We start from the raw sequence: 20172 nt of genomic DNA, 5'->3' as shown, positions 1-20172 counted from the left end.
GCACAGAGAAGTTCCCAACTGTACTTAATTGGGAGGAATTAGGAGGTCATACCACAGAGCTAAATAACATTAGTTGCTTTTAGTTTAAAGGTCACACAAACGTCTCAATTTCCATAAAATGTTGTTTTTATTTGGCCTGACACAACAACAATAATAATAATAATAATAATAATAATAATAATAATAATAATAATAATAATAATAATAATAATAATAATAATAATTTTCAATGGCCCGAACTCATGATAAAACACACAATTTAATTTAAAATAAAACATAACAAACTCAGTAAACTGCAGCTTCAATACTGTTGGTTTTTTCCTTAAAGCTAACACGCCCTCCCGGGGTTCCTGATGTCCCCGTCTTCCTCGTCCTCCATCTTCTTCATCCTCGAACTACCAACTCCACAGCGTTCATGCCACGCCATTGGTCACCCTAGCGTTCCTGTTGGCTGTGCAGTCGTACCCGTAGATAACAGTGGCTATGATGACCAGCACTGCGCCCATGAAGAACAGACTGCAAAAAAACAACAAACAAACAAACGATTCAGATCTCTCATTTGATACACACGTTAATAATATTACTAGAGTTCCTTTCTATCATTTGCGTAACATTTCTAAAATAAGAAATATACTATCTGTTAATGACGCCGAAAAACTGATCCATGCGTTTATAACTTCTCGGTTAGATTATTGTAATGCTCTTCTAACAGGATGCTCTGGTAGATCCTTAAACAAACTCCAGTTAGTTCAAAATGCAGCAGCTCGAGTGCTAACTAGAACTAAAAAATTTGACCATATTACTCCTGTTCTATCATCTCTACACTGGCTGCCAGTTAAATTTCGCATTGATTACAAAATACTTTTACTAACTTATAAAGCGCTACATGGTCTGGCTCCACAGTATCTGAGTGAGCTTTTTAATCACTACAACCCAGCACGTCCACTTCGCTCACAAGATGCAGGGTTACTTATAGTTCCTAAAATTAAAAAGATCACGGCTGGTGGAAGAGCGTTTTCTTACAAAGCTCCACAACTTTGGAATAATCTTCCTGCCTCTGTTCGGGATTCGGACACAGTCTCAATGTTTAAGTCTAGACTGAAAACATATTTATTTTCTCAGGCTTTTGATTAGTATAGACAAAGGCGCAGAGCTTGGGGGTTCTTGGTCATAGAAACTTGTGGTGATCAGGGATGTTGGGTTGCTGTCGTCCTGCCTCTCTTGTCCGATCACTCAGGTTTGATGACGGTGGGGAGATGGGCGCTGATGTCCTGTGAAAGCCTTCATGACCTTGTTACCTGCTTGCTCTCCCTTTTAGTTATGCTGTAATAATTAGGGCTGCCGGAGTCTAAAACTCTCTGTAAAACTGTTTGTCAACTAGCATTGTACATGATTAACTACATTCTCTGTTGTTTTACCCCGAGGGCATTCTGATGGAAACCTGTTTAACCGCCGAGGTTAAGGATTAAAGTCGAGACTGCCGGGACAACGATGCTGCTCCTGTCAGATGTGACGGGTCTGGAGTAATTGCAACGACAAGAAATCACTACAGACTTTATTGAAGACTAGAGCGGATAACAACTCTATTATTTTTTAATTGTTTATTTATCTATTTATTACCAGTTATGACTTTTAGATCATTTAATTCTGTGTTTGTATGATTTGTGTAAATCGTGTATTTATTTAAAGTATCCTCCAGGCCACCCAAGAAGGATGGGCCCTGCTGAGTCTGGTTCCTCTCAAGGTTTCTTCCTGTAATTTTCAGGGAGTTTTTCCTTGCCACAGTCGCCCTCGGCTTGCTCAACAGGGGTTTTTGTATCTGTTGGTCCTGGATTTTGTAAAGTTGCTTTGAGACAATGTATATTGTAAAAAGCGCTATATAAATAAAGTTGACTTGACTTGACTTGACAAACGCAAGAAATTATGAACGTCTAGGTTTGGGGTTTGACTGGGTTTTGGTTGGGATGGGTCTTGGTCTTGTTGGTAAAGGTTTTGCCTTGATCTTGACCATTAAACCCATTGGCTTGTCTTGGTTTTTGTTGGTATGGGTCTATTTCTGATTTCTGCCCTAGTCTCGGTCGGTACTGGTTTTGTCTTGATCTGGACCATTAAAAATCTTGGTCTTGCCTTAGTCTTGGGTGGGAGGGGTATTGTCTTCATTATTTATTAAGCCTTGGCCTTTGATTGCTTTGTGTCTTTTATCTCATCAATTAACAGCCCTGGTCTTGCCCTAGTCTTGGTTGGTACTGGTTTTGCCCTGATCTTGACCATTGAAAGTCTTGGGTTGCTGGTTTTTGTTGGGATGGGTCTTGTTTTGATTTTAACAGTCACAAGTCTTGATCCTGCCTTAGTCTCGGTTGCTATGGGTCTTTTCTTTAATCTTATCGATTAAAAGTCTTGGTTTTGACTCGTCCTCGACTAAAGTCTCTGGAATACCTGGTGGGATTGAAGTCCTGCAGCCAGAAGTAGGAGATGAAGGTGGAGAAGATGATGGAGAGAGACGTAGCGAAGCCCTTCAGGATGTTATCTGCATATTTTATGACTGCTGCAACGATCAACCCACCCAAAGCCTGAAGAGAGAGAAAACAAAACAAAAAATGACATGTTAAAGGAGAATCTTTATTTATTTATTTGTTTTTCAGTCACGTTTAGTAAAATAAATAAATAAACAAACAGCGTACCTGCAGAATAATGACCACACAGGTCACGCCATTAAAGCCCTGGAATATTCCGCTCTCCTGAACCTTCTCACCATCACACACAAAAACTCCCATGAGTGCAAAAATGAACCCGAACAAACCTGCAGGGTGAGAAGACACCCTGTTAATGTACAGGACTGGCAATCAGAAGGTCGCTGATTCAAGCCCCACATCTACCAGCATGTCAGTGTATACAGCCTCAGCTGTAAAACCTAAACATAGGTGTAGCTAATAAATACTTTTGGAAACGCCAAGAGTGTACAGTGTGACCGGGTCTAAAGAACACAAAACTGGACCCCTGAGCAATGGAGAATTATAATATGCTCACCATGTTTACACAATATAAACAAATATATGTGAACGTCTGATCATGACTCCCAGCACCAACGTCTGTCCGTTCATGTACCAATTATGGACTAAACGAAGGGCTAGACGTTCTAATTTGGGCGGTACGGTGGCTAAGTGGGTGGCACTGTTGCCTCACAGCAAGAAGGTCCTGGGTTCAATCCCCAGTTTGCATGTTCTCCCCATGTCTGCTCCGGTTTCCTCCCACAGTCCAAAAGCATGCAGTCAGGTTAATTGGAGACACTGAATTGCCCTATAGGTGAGTGTGTGTGTGTGTGTGTGTGTGTCTGCCGAGCGATGGACTGGCTCCCCGTCCAGGGTCGTACTGTGTGCCTTGCGCCCATTAAAAAGCTGGGATAGGCTCCAGCACCCCCCGCAACCCTGATTGGATAAGCGGTTAAGAAAGTGAGTGAGTGAGTGAATTGATCTATTCCTAAGATGTTTGGTGAGGATCTTCCCCAAGCTGATGCAACAAAGTCGGAAGCATATAATGTTCTTTATATCACTGATTTTACACAAATGAGCTTAATAATTAGGAGGGGGGCAACATCCAGAGTATCAGGCGGGTTTTACAGATCCAGGCGCACCCTATTGTGCAAACACTCTTTTTTAAATGGGGCTCCAGATTAAAAACAAAGTGAAAATGCTCCTGTGATCACCAGGATGAAGCCAAGCTTCTTGCTTGACCCCATTAATGCTTGAAAGGAGGTTCTGGATTGGAGAACTGAATTAGATCTACACCTCCGTCATTCCTTAAAGAAGTGGAATTATTTTTTTGAATAATGGTCCAACATCCCACCAGGATGCAGATAATGGAAATCCAGGACGTACTAGAGCCGCTCTCCAGTTGTTTGTATGTTTCATTGACACAATCGTTTAACTAACAGCAGTAAATCTGGATCTGACTGTAGGGGAGCAGGGCGTGGTCCTCAAACACACACAGTTAAAACACCTCAGCTAATAAACTCATGACTTATTATTTACCTAAAGGTTCTGCTTTCTCTTTTATACACCACCATGAGCAAAGTAAACGTTCCCACCTCGAGTGAATATTAGCTTTGATACTTCAGCTTTAAGTTTCACCGTAACGACGCGTGATGCATAAATAAAACCACGAGCAATGAAACGTCGGCTGACCCAGCTGGATGTTCCGGATCCAGACGCTCTGCTTGGTCTCCTTGAGGATCTTCTCGAAGTAAACGCCGGCGAAGCCGCTGGAGAAACAGGCCGTTATCACCGCCAGCACGCCGACGAGCTGAGAACCCACAAACTGCTCCGTCCTCTCCGGGTCCGAATGAGTCTTTGAAGGCCACTGGAACGAGAAACAGTGAAATGGTTTCAGTGGTTTTCAAAACTGATTTTGTTTTTGTGTTCAAAAGTTTGGCTTCAGTATTGTGAGATTTTTCAGAATCAGACAGACAGACAGACCAACAAACAGACAAACCGACAGACTGAGCGACAAACAGACAGATAGACTGACTAGCCGAAAGGACAAACTGACAGACAGAGAGACAGACAGACAAACCAACCAACACACAGACAGACAGACCAACCAACCAAGAGACAGATCGACTGACAGACAGACCAACAGACCTACAGACAGAGAAAGAGACAGACAGACTGACAAATAGACAGACCGACCAACTGACAAACAGGCATACACATAGACAGACAGACAGACAGCTGACACCAACTGACTGACAAACCGACAGACCAACCAACCAAGCGACAGATAGACAGACAGGTAGACTGATAGACAGACTGACAAACCGACAGACCAACAGATCGACAGACAGACTGATGGACACCGAGACAGACAAACCAAGCAACCAACAGACAGATAAACAGACCGACCGACAGAGAGCCAGACAGACAGGCAGACATGAAGACAGACAGACAGACAAACAGATAGACAGACTGACTGACCGACTAACACACAAACAGACAGACTAACCCACAGACTAAACGATAGACAGACACATACCGACAAATAGACAGGTAGACAGACCGACCAGCAGACAAACAGGCATACACATAAATAGACAGACAGACAGACAGATGGACAAACAGACAGGTGGTAATCTTGACATGTTTAACATCAGGCAGCATAAAAACAGACAAATGAAACGAAGCTGATGAGCGCAATAAATGATATAAATATAACATATACTGTATATAAAATATAAAATACTCAATGTGCTCAGCAACAGTGAATATAAACATAAAATAAAATATAAACCTGAGATATGGTACGGCTTTATTACACATTTCTGACAGTGGCTTTATAATCAATAAAGTAAGTATATACAGTATGCATACATACACGTACATACACATACATGCACATATACACATATACACACATTTATATACACAGCTACTGTGTATGTATAAACAGGGTTTGTAAATTGCAAGAGAAAAGTTATGATGGAAAATCAACGTTTGCTTGAGAAGAATTGCAGAAGAACCTGAAAGCAGCAGAAGTAACAATCACACAGAGCAGAGTAAACAAACTACTCTGAACATACTCATATACTGCTAATAAGAAGCATGACAATGCTAAAGTGTGTAAACTTAGAACATAAGAAGACTTTTATAATAAAACAAAGATAATAATGAGCTGCTCATGATTGGAGAAAAGAGGGTTGAGTTGAGATTTTAACCTACAGTGATGTTTGGAAGTGGGATCATCATGATATGGTGCTGCTTCACTAATGGAGCATTACACGTCATTTAAGAAAACATGAATGAAGTGGGTGTATTGGGACGTATTTGGGAGAACGTAAAATCAGCTGCACCCTCGTTATCTGCAGAATCAGACTCTAAGGTTTGTACACAGACCTTGTTGGTTTGCCTTGTGTGTTTGCAAAGTTGGGTGTGTGTTTAAAAAAGTTCTACTTCTTGGATCTCCTGTTCCGTGTCTGTAATAAAGCAATAAGCCACGAGAGGCCGTGCATTACTGTGATTTTAGCACGGGGATGACGTTTTTGGCACGACGCGAAGCGGAGTGCCTAAAACTTCTTTCCCCGTGCTAAAATCATAACAGTAATGCACGGAGGATCCAAAACTAAAGGGTTGAACTTTGTAAAATAGCTTTTGGGCAATAATAATAATAACAATAATAAAAATAATAATAAAAATCATAATAATGATGATAATAATAATGATAAAAAATAATAATATCAATAACAATTATGAAAATAATAATAATGATAATAATAATAATATAATAATAATCAAAGTAATAATAAAAATAATAATAATAACAATAATAATAATAATAATATAATAATAATAATATAATAATAATAATCAAAGTAATAATAATAATAATAATAATATAATAAAAATAATAATAATATAATAATAATAATTTTAAAAAAAACCAAAAAAACCACACTGGTTCTAACAGGTTTCAGCAGATTTGTGTTCTTCGACTGTTGTTTACTAAAACTTGAGAAATGAAATGTTTACTATGGAAGCACTTCTGTAAGTCGCTCTGGATAAGAGCGTCTGCTAAATGCAGAAAATGTAAATGTAATAATAATATTAACAATGATAATAATAAAAAAAAAAAAATATTAATAATAATGATAATAATAAAAATGATATAATAATACAATATAATAATAAAAATAATATAATAATAATAATGATAATAATAATAATAATAATAATAATAATAATAACAATAATAATAATAGAAATAGTAAGCACAACATCAAAAGGGCCCAATATTATGGAGTGAATCCTCAGGATCCTCAGATTCTGACCTTTCCACCGGAAACGGATCTACAGGCCCGACAACACATTCGTCAAGTTCAAGAAATTAAAAACTATATATTTTTAACCGTTTGTTGGAGACCAAGACAAACAGACTCGAGACTGCGACGAGATTAAGAGTCTCAAAAACCACTACACCTACAGCGGTAACATAGATATAAGAGCAGTATTAGAATGTAATTACCTGTACGAGAGTGATTCCCATTATGAGGAGGACTAAAGAGAACCACTGGTAGACCCCGAGCCTTTTGCCCAGCATGGCGACAGAGAACATGGCAGTGGTGAGGATCTTCAGCTGATACGTCACCTAGAAAACGCCGGCAAACCATAAGAATATGTCCAGGGTTTTAACAATACAGTAAACTGTGCTAAATGTGTGAGGTTAAATTTTAAGCTCGCTTGACTGTGGACAGTGACGAGCACGTTCCAGCAGTTTCTTCATGGTTTATGAGCTACATCAGACCCTCGTGTTAAATTCTCTCTCATCATACCGTGACAGTTCGGGTTTTTATTCTTTACTAGGTGTAGCCACACTTGCTCTATTTATATGGGCACAGAGACGACACCAGCTGAGTATATTTTTGACCCTGCAGATTTTTCAGAAAGCTCACGATGAACCTGTTCCATTTTTTCAGCCTCAGACAAAGAAGAGTCGCAGAAATCATAAAAAGCGTGACTGCCGGGCACATGTGCCACCTACAAGTGTGTGTAAACATTTGACCTGAATCGCTGCACTTCACCCTGACCAACGTGACGATGGGTTCCTCGCTGAAGGTTCCCTCAGGATCTTCAGGCGTATTTACCTGGTACGTAGCGGCATCCAGGTTGGACAGGGCCAGGTAGAGGAGGTTGTTCTGCAGGGTGTAGATGCCCGACGGGATGGCCAGCTTCATGGTCTCCAGGGGCTTGTTCACGATCTCCTCCTTTAACACCCGATTTAGTGACTGGACGCTGAACCCTGAAACCGGAGGACACAGAGGAATGTGAAAACCCTCCAAAAACAACTGCGTCCCTGACCCTAAAAATCTCCACAAGATACACAACAAGGACAAACGTATCGGTACACCCCTTATCATTTTGAAATTCAAATGATTCAACCACAACAAATTGCTAACAGGTGTAATAAGTCAGATATATAAAGAAAAATTCTACGCTTCCAACTTATATACGTACTTCTGAGCTCTAATTTTCCAAACATTATATGCTTTATGGCCAGAAATATTTGGACACCCCTCCTTATAACTGGGTTAATCCACATTCATTACTGTCAGGTGTATAAAATCAAGATACAGTCATACAGTTCCTGTTCAAATATTAAATTAAATAAACATTTCACGTCAGTCATTAAATTACATTCATAAACTGAATGATAGAAGCTCCCTTAATAGTTGAATCTAAACCCAGAACATCCAGCGACGGTGCGTCATGTTCATGCTCTGTCTCAAATACCAAAATTCTCCTCCTGCAGCCACAGAATCGGGTGTTAGTTTTCCAGACTCAGTTACCCGAATTGTGTTTTTAGCTGTTAAATCGCTAAACACATTTTAATTTCACGGCAAATTGCATATTTCACGGGAAACGGCTCATTTCACAGTCCGTGACACGGTTTTCCCGTACTTTTAACCCTTTGGAACGAATTGGAATGCCGATTGTAAGCCAGGTCTTTTAGTCCGACATCAGTGTCAGAGCTCAACACTCCTACAGAAGTCCTGTACAAAAGAGTGAAGGTTATTTTGGATAGATGATTGTCCTAATGAAGAGTCGTCCACATACTTTTGGCTATAAGATTTTACAAGGGTTCTTCTATTTAACTCTATTTAAAAAACAAACTCCATCACTTTTGTACATTGTCGTCTTCTGATGAATTTTTCCAGTGTCATACCGACTTTTTAATGCCGTCAGCAAAAAACATTTTTGGTTGAGCTCGTAGCCACTGATGCGCCGCTGCTTTCACATCATCATCACATGAAAATCTTCTTCCCCTTAAAGCTTCTTTCAGCGTCCAAAAAGGCAGAAATCAGATGGAGCTAAATCCGGACTATAAGCGTCTCTCAGACACGAGCGATTCCTCCTCCCTCCCACCCTCACCGCTTATAACCACAATGTAAAAGTGCGGAAACTTTTTGAAGATCCCTCATACATAATTTCAAGGATTCCCCACAAACAGCAGGAGAACAGACCCTCGTACTCACGGTTGTTGCTGAAGACGAGCGCGGTGCAGATGAAGATCTTGAGGACCTCGGCGCACAGCACGGCGGAGGAGGCGAGGTACCGCGGACCGTCGGCCTGCAGCGTCCGCGAGTAGCGCATGGTCAGCACCAGAGACGTGGTCTGGAGCACCAGGACCCCCAGAGAGACGTACTTCAGCCTGCCGGTCGCCGACACCCTGGAGACCCCCGACACCTTGGCGACGCCCAGCGAAGCGGCCGTGGTGGAGACGCTCACTTTGGACTGAACCAAAAAAGAAACAAAACACATAGGTGTGGATGTAGCATGCTCCAAGCGACCCCACCGTCGTTTGTTCTATGTTCGGACATACTTACCTGCTCCTGACTGATCAGCATGGTCAGTGTCCAACTCCCGGGTTTCAAACGTCTCCGATTTCCTTAAGACTCAGTCGGCGTGATCAGATTTTCATAGAGAACTCACATCCAGCCCTGAAAACAACAACAAAAGAATCCATGACCGTCGCAGCAAGAAGGGTGTGGGTTTGATTCCCAGGGTTGTTTCTGCATGTTGTTTGCATGTCCCTGTGACCATGTGGTTGCCTTAAAGTCCAAAGACGTACAGTCAGACCAGTTGCAGATACTAGAACATGTCCTGAGTGAGGGTGTGTGTGTGTGTGTGTGTGTGTGTGTGTGTGTGTGTGTGTGTTCCTCACGATGGACTGGCGACCTGTCCGGGGTGTTTCCTGTCCTTCTACCAATAAATCGGACCCACCGTGACCCTGACCAGGATATCACGGTGGTAAAACAGTTGACTGACACTCTATACGCTATACGGCTCTCTGTGAGACTCTGTCACTGGCAGGTAAAAACATGTGGCCAACTGACTCTCCATACGCTATCCGGCTCTCTGTAAGACTCCCTCACTGGCAGGTAAAAAGTTAGAACAATTGGAGATACTAGTAAATGTCCTTTGTGTGTGTGTGTGTGTGTGTGTGTGTGTTTGTGTGTGTGTGTGTGTGTGCGTGTTCCTCACACTGGACTGGCGACCTGTCCGGTGTGTTTCCTGTCTTTCTACCAATGAATCAGACCCACCGTGACCCTGACCAGGTTAACAAGGTGGTAAAACAGACAGTGGACTGACTCTCCATACGCTATACGGCTCTCTGTGAGACTCCATCACTGGCAGGTAAAAAGTCAGACCAATTGGAGATAATAGAAAATGTCCTGAGTTTGTGAATGTTTCTGGCGATGGACTGGCGTCTTGTCCGGGTGTTTCCTGTTTTTCTGCCACTGAATCGAACCCACTGTGACCCTGACCAGGAGTCAGGAGTGTGTCTGAGTGAACTTGTGCCCAGTTGATCCAAAGAGCCAGACACTAATCGACTTTCCAAACCATTCACCAAACTTGTCAAACCTTTGTCCACGGGGCACAGTGATGCTGGAGGTCCTTCCCCAAACTGTTTAAGTCTACAGTATAATTGATTTGATGCCTTTGATTTTATACACCTATCAGCAACGGGTGTAGCTCATTATAAAGCAAATATGTACAGAACATCCAGAGATCATGAAACAAACACATCAAGCTGTGGGTGGCTGGCGACTCTAGAGACCCAGATTTGATCCTTGACTCTGGTTATTGTCTGTTGACTTCTCTGTGCCCAATAAAATAGGCTGTTGCTCGACCGTGGACAGTGTCACCCATGTTCCGTCGGATTCTTATTCATGGCTGATGGTTCTGATGGTTCTTAGATCAAATCTGATCATCCAAACAAATTTCCTCTCAGCATCCAATGCTGACGGTTTGGGGTTTTTTTCTGACCCTGGAAGGAAACCACTGTTCCATCTAATATTTCAGGTACTTTGGTTTCCAAAGCTGCTGTCTGGGGTGTTTCCTGCTTTTCTCCTATAAAATCAGACCCACTGTGACCCTGACCATGATAACGAGGTGGTAAAACAGACAGTGAATGATTGAATGAACTTCACATGATTAAAATAATGATACGGTGTTAAAAGCTGCCTTGGTTCACATCTGATCATCCAAACAAGCATTCAACACTGACAGTTTGGGTTTTCTTTCTGACCTTGGCAAGAATCCCACTGTTCCATGTACTTTTTCAGGTACTTTAGTTTCTAAAAGCATGTAGGAGAAGCACCGGTTCCTCTAAATTGCCCCCTTTGTGTAGGTAAATGAATGAACAAGTGAGACGTAACAGATGTTTGGTGTGTTCTGGACCTGCAGTCAGTGTTTCCTGGTGGGCTCCGGACCCACAGCGACCCTAATTCTTAAATAAAATAGACTACAGTAAAGTTTTTAAACACATTTATCTGTAAATATAAATAAGTGAGAATTATGTGGGATTAAAAGGAAATATGCTTAAAAATGTAATACTAATGTAAGACCAGCTGTAATAAAACACATTGCCCCGCCGCTCACTCACTTTGTTGATAATCATCATCATCATTTTCATTTTTCCCACTACGTCATCCTGGTCAGGGTTGTTTAGGGTCCAGTTTTACTAAAAAAAAAAAAAAAACAGGGCGCCAATCCATCTCTAGGCTTCGGCCACCCCCTAAACTTGTAGACACCCCTCAGCTGATCATGTCTGTGTGGGCGCCAGGCTGGCTGATAGCACCTTGAATGTTTGTTTACAAGAGAAGGAGGAATACAGATCATACAGATCATCCTGGTCAGGGTTGTTTAGGGTCCAGTTTTCCTGAAAAAAACCCAGAACAGGGCGCTGATTCATCTCTAGGCTTCGACCACCCCCTAGAACCCTAGACACCCCTCAGCTGATCATGTCTGTGTAGGGTCCAGGCTGGCTGATAGCACCTCGAATGCTTGTTAACAAGAGAAATACAGATCATACAGATCATCCTGGTCAGGGTTGTTTAGGGTCCGGTATTACTGAAAAAAAACCTGAACAGGGCGTTGATCCATCTCTAGACTTCGGCCACCCCCTAGACTCGAAGACACCTCTCAGCTGATCATGTCTGTGTAGGCGCCTGGCTGGCTGATAGCACCTTGATTGTTTGTTAACAAGAAGAAGAGAAATACAGATCATACAGATCATCCTGGTCAGGGTTGTTTAGGGTCCAGTTTTCCTGAAAAGACCCCCAAACAGGGCGCCAATCCATCTCTAGACTTTGGCCACCCCCTAGACCCATAGACACCCTCCAGCCGATCATGTCTGTGTAGTGTCGAATGTTTGTTAACAAGAGAAAGTGAAATACAGATTTTCGTCTTAAAGGCTCAGTTCAGTCCATCCTGAAAAAGCTGGGAAAATGTGAAGCTACATCCACACTGCATGAGTCAGGCCGGCCCTGTAGACCAACCGTCAACACAAACAGTGTTGGGGTCTGAGAGTGACATTCATGATTCCACTATATTCAAAAGAACCTGAAGCATCTTTAATCCTTCACATCATCCAATAAAATAATAAAGTCAGGTGAGCGTTCACCACTTACCGCGACCGTCATCGTGAAGGGAACGTCAGCGCTCCGTTCCTAAACGCTGCGACACCCTCTGCGCACACAGGGAGGAATCCGCCCGGTCCTTCTGTGAGTCCTGTTCCTGATTAAACTCTGCACACATCTCCTAAAGCTGCACCTTAACAAGTAAAAGACTCTCTGAGAAGCTCTCATTAACCCCGCCCGCTTTAAACCGCCCTCCGTCGAGTCAGGGACGCCTGCGCCGGCCCTCCACTTCCACCACACCTGCGTGTCACAGTGCTGACAGGTACAGTTTCATAAAAGCTCTTTATTTATTCATTCATTCATTCATTCACTCGTTTCCTCGTCCGGCTCACGTGCTCTCACATTCTAACTGTAAAGAAGTGATTTCTGGGTTGAAAAACGGGAGAAGTGAGGCAACAGAGTGGGGGAACCCCGTGAGTGTGTGTGTGTGTGTGTGTGTTGGGGGGGTTAAAGTGGAGTTAAACACACTAGTGGTCCTGTGCTGGTTTTTGGAGGGGGGTTAAGCAGACAATCCCTCCCTCTGTGTGCGCCCACTAAATGTTTAGGAGGAATTTTACCCTCATGCCACATGGACACAGCACACACACGTCAGCTTCGTATAGTCGGGTTCAGTTCCTGATGGAGGAGATCATGAGAAGTAACACGTCGACTTTCCTTGAACGATCTGAAGTTTATTAAACATGCAAACATGCAGGTATATGGTGAACAGAAGAGGGGGTCACGTAAACCTAAACTCATTCACATTATCAACCCCAAATCAGAAAAAGTTGGGACAGAATGGAAAATGAATGCAAATAATACAAAAAACACAGAGTTTCTTACATTTACTATTTGATTGCAGACAGGATGAACCTGAGATATTTCATCTTTTATCTGCTGACAGAGACGATTGTTTAGGTTGTGAGTCTCACTAAGAATAACAAGACGTAGACTGTCTCTCAAAATATGATAGTAAAATATGATAGTTAATAATCATAAACGTGAAATACAGTATAAATGTATTCTAACATTAAACACAAAGACCTGCTGAAGCACTCGCTCACTCAGTAAACATTATCCAGTGTGACCACGCCCGATCATCATGACAAGTGAATGAAAAATGTGCTGTGTCACTTAATTACCAGATTATTAATTTTAATGATGTCAACCAGCGACGTTTTCTACGCTAATGATGGATAAATATATAATTATATATACAAGTGGGTCATGAACACACCTACAGCACACCTAATATGTTAATGTCCCCGCTAGTAGTAAAGTCTGCTTGACTGTGGACAGAGAAATGTGGTGATTTCCAGCAGCTTCTTGCTTTACATCTGAACTCCTGACCTCGGCACAGAGACCACTGTTCCACATACCTCGTACTAACAGGCAGTTTATCTGTACAGATGAATTTGGAGCCTGTACAGATCTGTACAGAGCTTCAGAGACTTTCCCACTGAATTTCAGCCAATCGTTGTCACCAGTGAGGAATTAGGAGGCCATGCAACAACGATAAGTGACAATGTAGAACTTTCAACACCCCCAATTATTCATCTGAGCTGCTTTATGTATATTTGACCAGAAAACTCAAAATAAACTTCTTACATTTGTAAATTTGAATCACGGAATAATACAAGTTAATGAAGTAATATAAAGTGGACAAAATAGGTGAACGTCTGACCATAAGCTTACTGAAGCTTACATAAGCTTGCTGCCTCCCTTGACGCCATAACAGCCTCTAACCTGTCAGCAAGGCTTTCCATAAAGCTTTGAAGCTTTGCCCATGTTGTCAAAAGGTCATGTTGTCATTTGTAAGGTGTGGCACTGATGTCTGGCTGGCTTTTTCTTGGTCAGGGTCGCTGTGGGTCCCGTTTCACACTCCTTGGATTCCTTGGACTGATAGCGCTGTTGGATATGATGGAATTCATTGCAGTGCCACTACTCAGAAACCTGTTTATTAAAGGCTATTGTTTTAAGACATCGAACTTGGTGTAAAGAGCACAAAACATGGACCACTGAACGCGAAAGAAGTAACCGCGACCCTGACCAAGAAGTAGCGGTCAGGAAAAAGAGCGTGCTCTGGTTCTCCGTGTCTATAGATGGCGCTTCTTCATTTTGCCAATGAGGTACCGCTTTCAAGCGTTCGAAGTAGTGTAGGCCGTTTGTTAAATAACTATCTATTTAATCTATAGTGCACTAGTTAGGCAGTAAATTGCAGCCATTTGTTCCCTAGATAGTGCGCTAGTGTAGTAAATATGGAACCTTATTGAAACGTAACGCCGCCTGTGAAAAACGTGAGCATGGTAACAGTATAGTAAGGTTTCTTCAACAGCTTACAGACTTTAAATAGTAAAAATGGTTCGCAAATTAAAGTTTCACGAGCAGAAGCTGTTAAAGAAAGTCGATTTTATTAACTGGGAGGTTGATAATAATCTACATGAAGTGAAAGTGCTGAGAAAATTCCACATTGAGAAGAGAGAGGACTACACCAAGTAAGTACAGTTAGCCAGTAGGCTAACGAGCTACAGAAGCTCATGTGTGTGTGTGTTGAAATTATCTTTATGTTCCATCAGGTTTCTTCCAGACCTTGACAAAGAGACAACTGTTCCATGTACCTTGTATATATGTTCAGATTATTTTGGGACTTGAAGTTGGTTAGAAATGGCTCAGATCTGCTGTGATTCGTCCATTGTAATGTTTGTTGCTTAGTTTAATGGGTGCAGTTCCGTTTGTATGGGCACAGAGGAGTCACCAGTTGTACGTATTAGTAGGACTAAGTAGTCACAAAGCAAAATGATAAACTTTCAACACCATCAACGACTCATATAAGTTCTTATATGTGCAGTGGCACCAAAAAGTATCTGGACACTTAAGTCACACTTAAATGTATGAGATTACAACAGGGTACGAGTGCTGGACTGGCCTGCCTGCAGTCCTGACCTGTCCCCTATAGAGAACGTGTGGAGAATTTTGAAACAACGACGACCCCCCCGTACTGCTGCACATCTTGAGAGGGGTCTCCTCGGTGCCAAAACGACTTTTAAGTGGTGAAAAGGAACGGCAACATTACAAAGTGGTAAATGCTTTACTGTCCCAACTTTTTTGTGCAGTGGCACCAAAAAGTATCTGGACACTTAAGTCACACTTAAATGTATGAGATTACAACATGTGAGACCGAGTGCCCTCCCCCAAAACAACAAAGATTGTTAAACAGAAGGTTAAAATATAAAAAATTAACTATATTCCTTAATAGTATGCAAACGTATGTGGAGACACTAAATTAGAGATTGCAGTGACAGTGTTTGCATATTTACTTTGGCAGAACTCCCAGATCTGACCATTTCTGGACATGAAATCAGTCAGATTTGGGAGTTCTGCCAAAGTAAATATGCAAACATTTGTGGTGCAAGTTTCCCTGCGAACAAAACACAACAGCTTCAACAGTTAGCCTATTCTTTTTCCATTTGCTATTTAGCTCCTTTCTGTGTGGAGTTTGCATGTTCTCCCCGTGTCTGTGTGGGTTTCCTCCAGTAGCTTCGGTTTCCTCCCACAGTCCAAAGACTTGTGAACTGAAGAATCTTGTATAACCAGGAATTACGTGTTCTGTCATGACTGTAACCAAAGTGTGTAAAACAAGACGTTAAAACCCTAATAAATAAATAAATAAATAAATTCTCCACTTGGTACCACAGATGCTCCACAGAGTTTGAAAACTGACTAAGTGTGTTTTAGATCATCAATCTGCTGGAAAATCCATTTTGTTTCTTCACTAATTTATTTGTATTACCTGCAAGTTTTCATCCACAATGTTTTTGTACATTCAGGTTCACTATGACCAACAGCACTAGGAAAATCAGCCCTGGACTCTTGTCCTTTTTCCACTGTGCCGTTTGTTTAATGATCTGAATTCATTAAGCGTAACACACATTCAATAACGGAGGCAAACAGAACGGGAGCGATTACTTTAATGTGCTGTTGAATCCATTTCTGTTTTTATGCAGTGTGTTTGTTTAAAATTCGATCTGATGACCTGTTGTGTTTCTAAGATATAACAAACTGAGCCGGAGCATCAGAGAGCTGGCGCAGAAGATCCGTGACCTGGACGAGAAGGACGGCTTCAGAGCTCAGAGCACCACGCAGCTGCTGGACAAACTGTAAGTCTGATTCTCTTTGTAAAAACATGCAGAGGTTACCACAAGGGAATGAATAAAAAAAAACACACACGACACTGGATTCTATGATTATTAACCTTCCACCTGTAAATACACAGACGAATTAATAAATATTACTCTGGGTGGCAAGAAAGAAGGAGAATCTTCTAACACTGTTTTTCCCTTGAACAGTTACGGCATCGGCTTAATCCCCACCAAACAGAATCTGGCCCTCGCTAATCAAGTCAGCGCCTCGTCCTTCTGCAGGTAAGAACCTGTTTTGGTCACTGGTTCAATCCAGAACTTACTAAAGTCCTCAGACATGATTTGTGGGGTGGCGTCGGGGGTTACGGGTTGGTATAAGTCTTGGTATAAGTAGGTTTTGGTTCGTAATTAACTGGGACTAGCCCCTTATTTGGTATTCGTCTTGCTTGGCATGGCTTTGAGTGTCACTTGTTTAGTAAGTTCTGGAGTGATCCAGAGTGCCAAAAGTCATCAGACACTGGTGTGTTGTCCAGAAGTCAGTCCAGTGTTGGATACAATATAGGATATGGAATAAGCACCAAATGGTGTCCAATCATCATAAGATGACGTGCACCACATGGTATGTAGGGTATGTAACCCTGACTTAAACGCAGTGGTTGCTCAACGTGTAGGTACTGGACCTCGTAGTTGCCAGGTTGCCGATGTTGGGCCCCTAAGCAAGGCCCTTAATTTTCAATCGCTTCAGAGAAAAGCATCCACCAAATCCTGAAAATGTGAACGAGCATGGTGCCCCTAGATTCTACACAAGAGGACCTGGCTCACAATCGGCGTTCCAATTCATCCCAGTCGTTTTCATTGAGGACCCTGTTTTTTATGGACGTCACTTTACCCTCAGGGGTGCAGTCATGCCAGAGTAGAAAAGGGGGCCTTCCCCAAAGTGTTGCCACAAATTTGAAATCGTACTGTATAAAAGCATGGATGGATGGATGGACCATGGTGGTGTATTGTTGATACAAGTGCTTAGAACAGACGTGTGATATTTATTTATTTATTTTTACTTAGAATTTAATCTGAATTTAATTCTGCTTAAAGTGACTCGTAATCCCTGGGTTACTGATCCTCATGTTTTCGCTCGCTTCTTCCTGCAGGAGGCGGCTGCCGTGGATCATGCTGAAGCTGCGCATGGCTCAGAACCTCAAGAACGCCATCATGTTCATCGAACAGGGACGTATCCTTCACACGTGCTGCATTCTAGTGCATTCAAGTCGTTTACTATGAGATATGAAGTAAAACGTGTTCTATTGAGGGTTTGTTCAAAGTGATTCACTGATTGAGCGCCTTACAGTAATGACTCTATATTAAATAGTCAAATGGGTGTAAACGCCCGTCTAATCGAGTTCAGGTGTTCCAGCCACACCTGAACTTATCTGCTCCAGAAAAGACGTTTCGCTTTCAAACTGTTTAGTGTGGAAAAAACCTGTCACCGACCAGGGAACTGAATCCCGTCAAACACCTGACTGAATGAACACACACGTTCCCACAGACACCAAGACTCCAAAAGACTGTTATAGATGCAAGTGACCACGCTTTTTGGACAAGCTCATGAGCAGATGTCCAGATACTTTTGGTGAAACGATTGTTATTTGTAAATACACTTACGTTCAGACAGTGAGGAGGAGGAATCAAACCCAGGTGATACAGAGGGTGAGCTCTGTGTTCCATTTATTTTTGGACAGTTTTGTTTCTCTTCATTTTCCTTTACTTGGTGTCGCAGATATTCGTGTCGGGCCGGAGATCATCACAGATCCTGCATTTCTTGTCACAAGGTCAGTCCTGATGTTCCGAAGGCAATAAATACTAGACGTGTTTTTGGTGTCAACTTGGTGCCTTAGCGATTGTGGGGTCGGGTCGGGGGTTATGGGTTGGTATAAGTTCACTTGACCAGCTCTTATTTGGTATTTGTCTTGCTTGGCATGGCTCTGGGTCTTGACTGGGTCTTGTTTGGCATGGCTTTGGGTCCTAATTAGGTCTTGCTTGGCATGGCTCTGAGTCTGGACTGGTTCTTGCCACTTTTTGGTGTTTTATTGTTTCATATCTGCTGACAGGAACATGGAAGACTTTGTGACCTGGGTGGACTCGTCCAAGATCAAACAGCACGTCATGAATTACAAAGAGGAGGTAGGACACACTTAGCCTAAAGTCCGTAGACACACAAACATCACATATAAAATCCTGGGCATCAATAAGAACATCATTTGCTATATAATACATGATATACCCCCAACATAAAGTGGAGACTGTTATAGCCACAAGGAGGCCAGTGGCTTTGAAACTGGATGTGGTCGATTGTGGACACAGAGAACTGACGCTGATCCACTGAGGAATCCGGCTCTAATTTAGTGCCACGCTGCTTTATTAGTCCCCCCTCCTTCCCAGAGGGTTCAGCTTTCCATACTGGAAGAGTGAGTGGAAATAGTAGCTGAACTTGAGCCTCAGGTGTCGTATAATAGCATTTAAGAACGTTAATTACAGTCATTTGAATTAATAATATAAAATTAAAGCTGTTCGACTGGTTTTGCTGCATTTTTCTATAGTTTGATGTGTATATTTTTAAATGTTTATAATAATAAACTCTGTAGTAAACGTGAAACCGTTTGTAGGTTACAGGCTCAGTCTAATCTCATTCGTTTAGAACCTTAAAATTACAGTTTATTCCTTCAGACTGTTAGAAATGGTGTCGTAATTTGTGTTTTTTTTTCTTTATGTCTTTATTTCCACAGCGTGACGATTTTGATCTCGTGGTTTAAAGCAGTTGATGGATTCATACACTCAGACGAACGAGATATAAGATGAACAAATACGAGATAAACACATTTTTAGATTAATAATAGATAAAACAGCTCCTAACATTAGGAACATTTCTGATAGAGAATGAGTGGATATCCCATGAATTGTTGTATTTATTTGATTATTTTTTTCATGATTGTGTGTTTTTTAATAAAAAAACATTGTTACCACATGATCTGGTTCATTATGAATGTTTCTTCTGAATGTTTCCGGACTGCTGAGTTGTCTGTAACGTTTTCAGTACCAGTCAGTAAACCTGGCAAGGGCCAGTCACTAAAAACGACCCTGATATGTAGTGCAGCCACGCCCACAGTTCTTCTAAAACCTGTCCTCTTTATATGCAAAACATCTTAAACCTAAATTAGAAAGCCAAGATTCAGTTTATTAGGAGGTACTTTGATGCATTTTTTCTTTTGGGTGAAAGCACAATGTTTACTTTGCGATTTCTATTTGGTCACCGCTGCTTGTTTTGCACTCTGTGTGCAATATTTGCTGAAATATATACAAGGGTGGCCCGCTGGCTCGGGTGGGTAGCACTGTCGCCTCACAGCGAGAAGGTTTGATCACCAGGTGGGGCGGTCCGGGTCCTTTCTGTGTGGAGTTTGCATGTTCTCCCCGTGTCTGCGTGGGTTTCCTCCGGGTGCTCTGGTTTCCTCCCACAGTCCAAAGACATGCAAGTGAGGTGAATTGGAGATACTAAATTGTCCATGACTGTGTTTGATTAAAGTTAAAGACTTG

The 20172-nt window shown here is 41.9% G+C and overlaps 2 protein-coding genes across 4 annotated transcripts; one reads left to right on the top strand and one right to left on the bottom strand.

Moving 5' to 3' along the window:
* Positions 1 to 108: 108 nt before the first annotated feature.
* slc35a3b (solute carrier family 35 member A3b) lies at positions 109 to 12581 on the bottom strand. The gene is made up of 9 exons (XM_062992901.1): positions 12461 to 12581; positions 9371 to 9484; positions 9020 to 9278; positions 7631 to 7785; positions 7012 to 7134; positions 4182 to 4356; positions 2682 to 2800; positions 2437 to 2570; positions 109 to 516 (listed from the first exon to the last, which is right to left on the bottom strand). The coding sequence occupies exons 2-9, from the start codon at positions 9389 to 9391 to the stop codon at positions 414 to 416; spliced, it is 1089 nt and encodes a 362-aa protein (XP_062848971.1). The 5' UTR covers positions 9392 to 9484; positions 12461 to 12581; the 3' UTR covers positions 109 to 413.
* Positions 12582 to 14736: 2155 nt separating this feature from the next.
* On the top strand, positions 14737 to 19606 carry imp3 (IMP U3 small nucleolar ribonucleoprotein 3). 3 transcript variants are annotated; one of them, XR_010011497.1, is made up of 7 exons: positions 14737 to 14943; positions 16498 to 16605; positions 16795 to 16869; positions 17736 to 17815; positions 18362 to 18413; positions 18693 to 19049; positions 19368 to 19606. XR_010011497.1 is itself a non-coding variant. In XM_062993775.1 (7 exons), exons 1-7 carry the CDS (start codon positions 14807 to 14809, stop codon positions 19392 to 19394), a joined length of 552 nt encoding a protein of 183 aa, XP_062849845.1. In that variant the 5' UTR covers positions 14737 to 14806; the 3' UTR covers positions 19395 to 19606. The 3 variants fall into 3 exon arrangements, 1 of the variants encoding a protein (XP_062849845.1); XR_010011496.1 differs by having other exon boundaries at positions 18693 to 19083; XM_062993775.1 differs by having other exon boundaries at positions 18693 to 18765.
* Positions 19607 to 20172: the final 566 nt, after the last annotated feature.

The sequence above is a fragment of the Trichomycterus rosablanca genome, chromosome 4, assembly GCF_030014385.1.
Source record: "Trichomycterus rosablanca isolate fTriRos1 chromosome 4, fTriRos1.hap1, whole genome shotgun sequence".
Taxonomy (NCBI): domain Eukaryota; kingdom Metazoa; phylum Chordata; class Actinopteri; order Siluriformes; family Trichomycteridae; genus Trichomycterus; species Trichomycterus rosablanca.
This window is presented reverse-complemented; position numbering and strand designations above follow the sequence as displayed.

What these genes read in the sequence shown, in the direction of transcription:
- slc35a3b (XM_062992901.1), bottom strand. Translation starts at nt 9,391, where the DNA reads ATGCTGATCAGTCAGGAGCAG. An exon ending in TGGGAATCACTCTCGTACAG is followed by an intron (nt 4,357 to 7,011) that starts GTAATTACATTC and finishes TTCTCGTTCCAG; the next exon opens with TGGCCTTCAAAGACTCATTC. An exon ending in GATCCGGAACATCCAGCTGG is followed by an intron (nt 2,801 to 4,181) that starts GTCAGCCGACGT and finishes CTCACCCTGCAG; the next exon opens with GTTTGTTCGGGTTCATTTTT.
- imp3 (XM_062993775.1), top strand. Translation starts at nt 14,807, where the DNA reads ATGGTTCGCAAATTAAAGTTTCACGAGCAGAAGCTGTTAAAGAAAGTC. An exon ending in CCTGCATTTCTTGTCACAAG is followed by an intron (nt 18,414 to 18,692) that starts GTCAGTCCTGAT and finishes ATCTGCTGACAG; the next exon opens with GAACATGGAAGACTTTGTGA. An exon ending in TCATGAATTACAAAGAGGAG is followed by an intron (nt 18,766 to 19,367) that starts GTAGGACACACT and finishes TTATTTCCACAG; the next exon opens with CGTGACGATTTTGATCTCGT.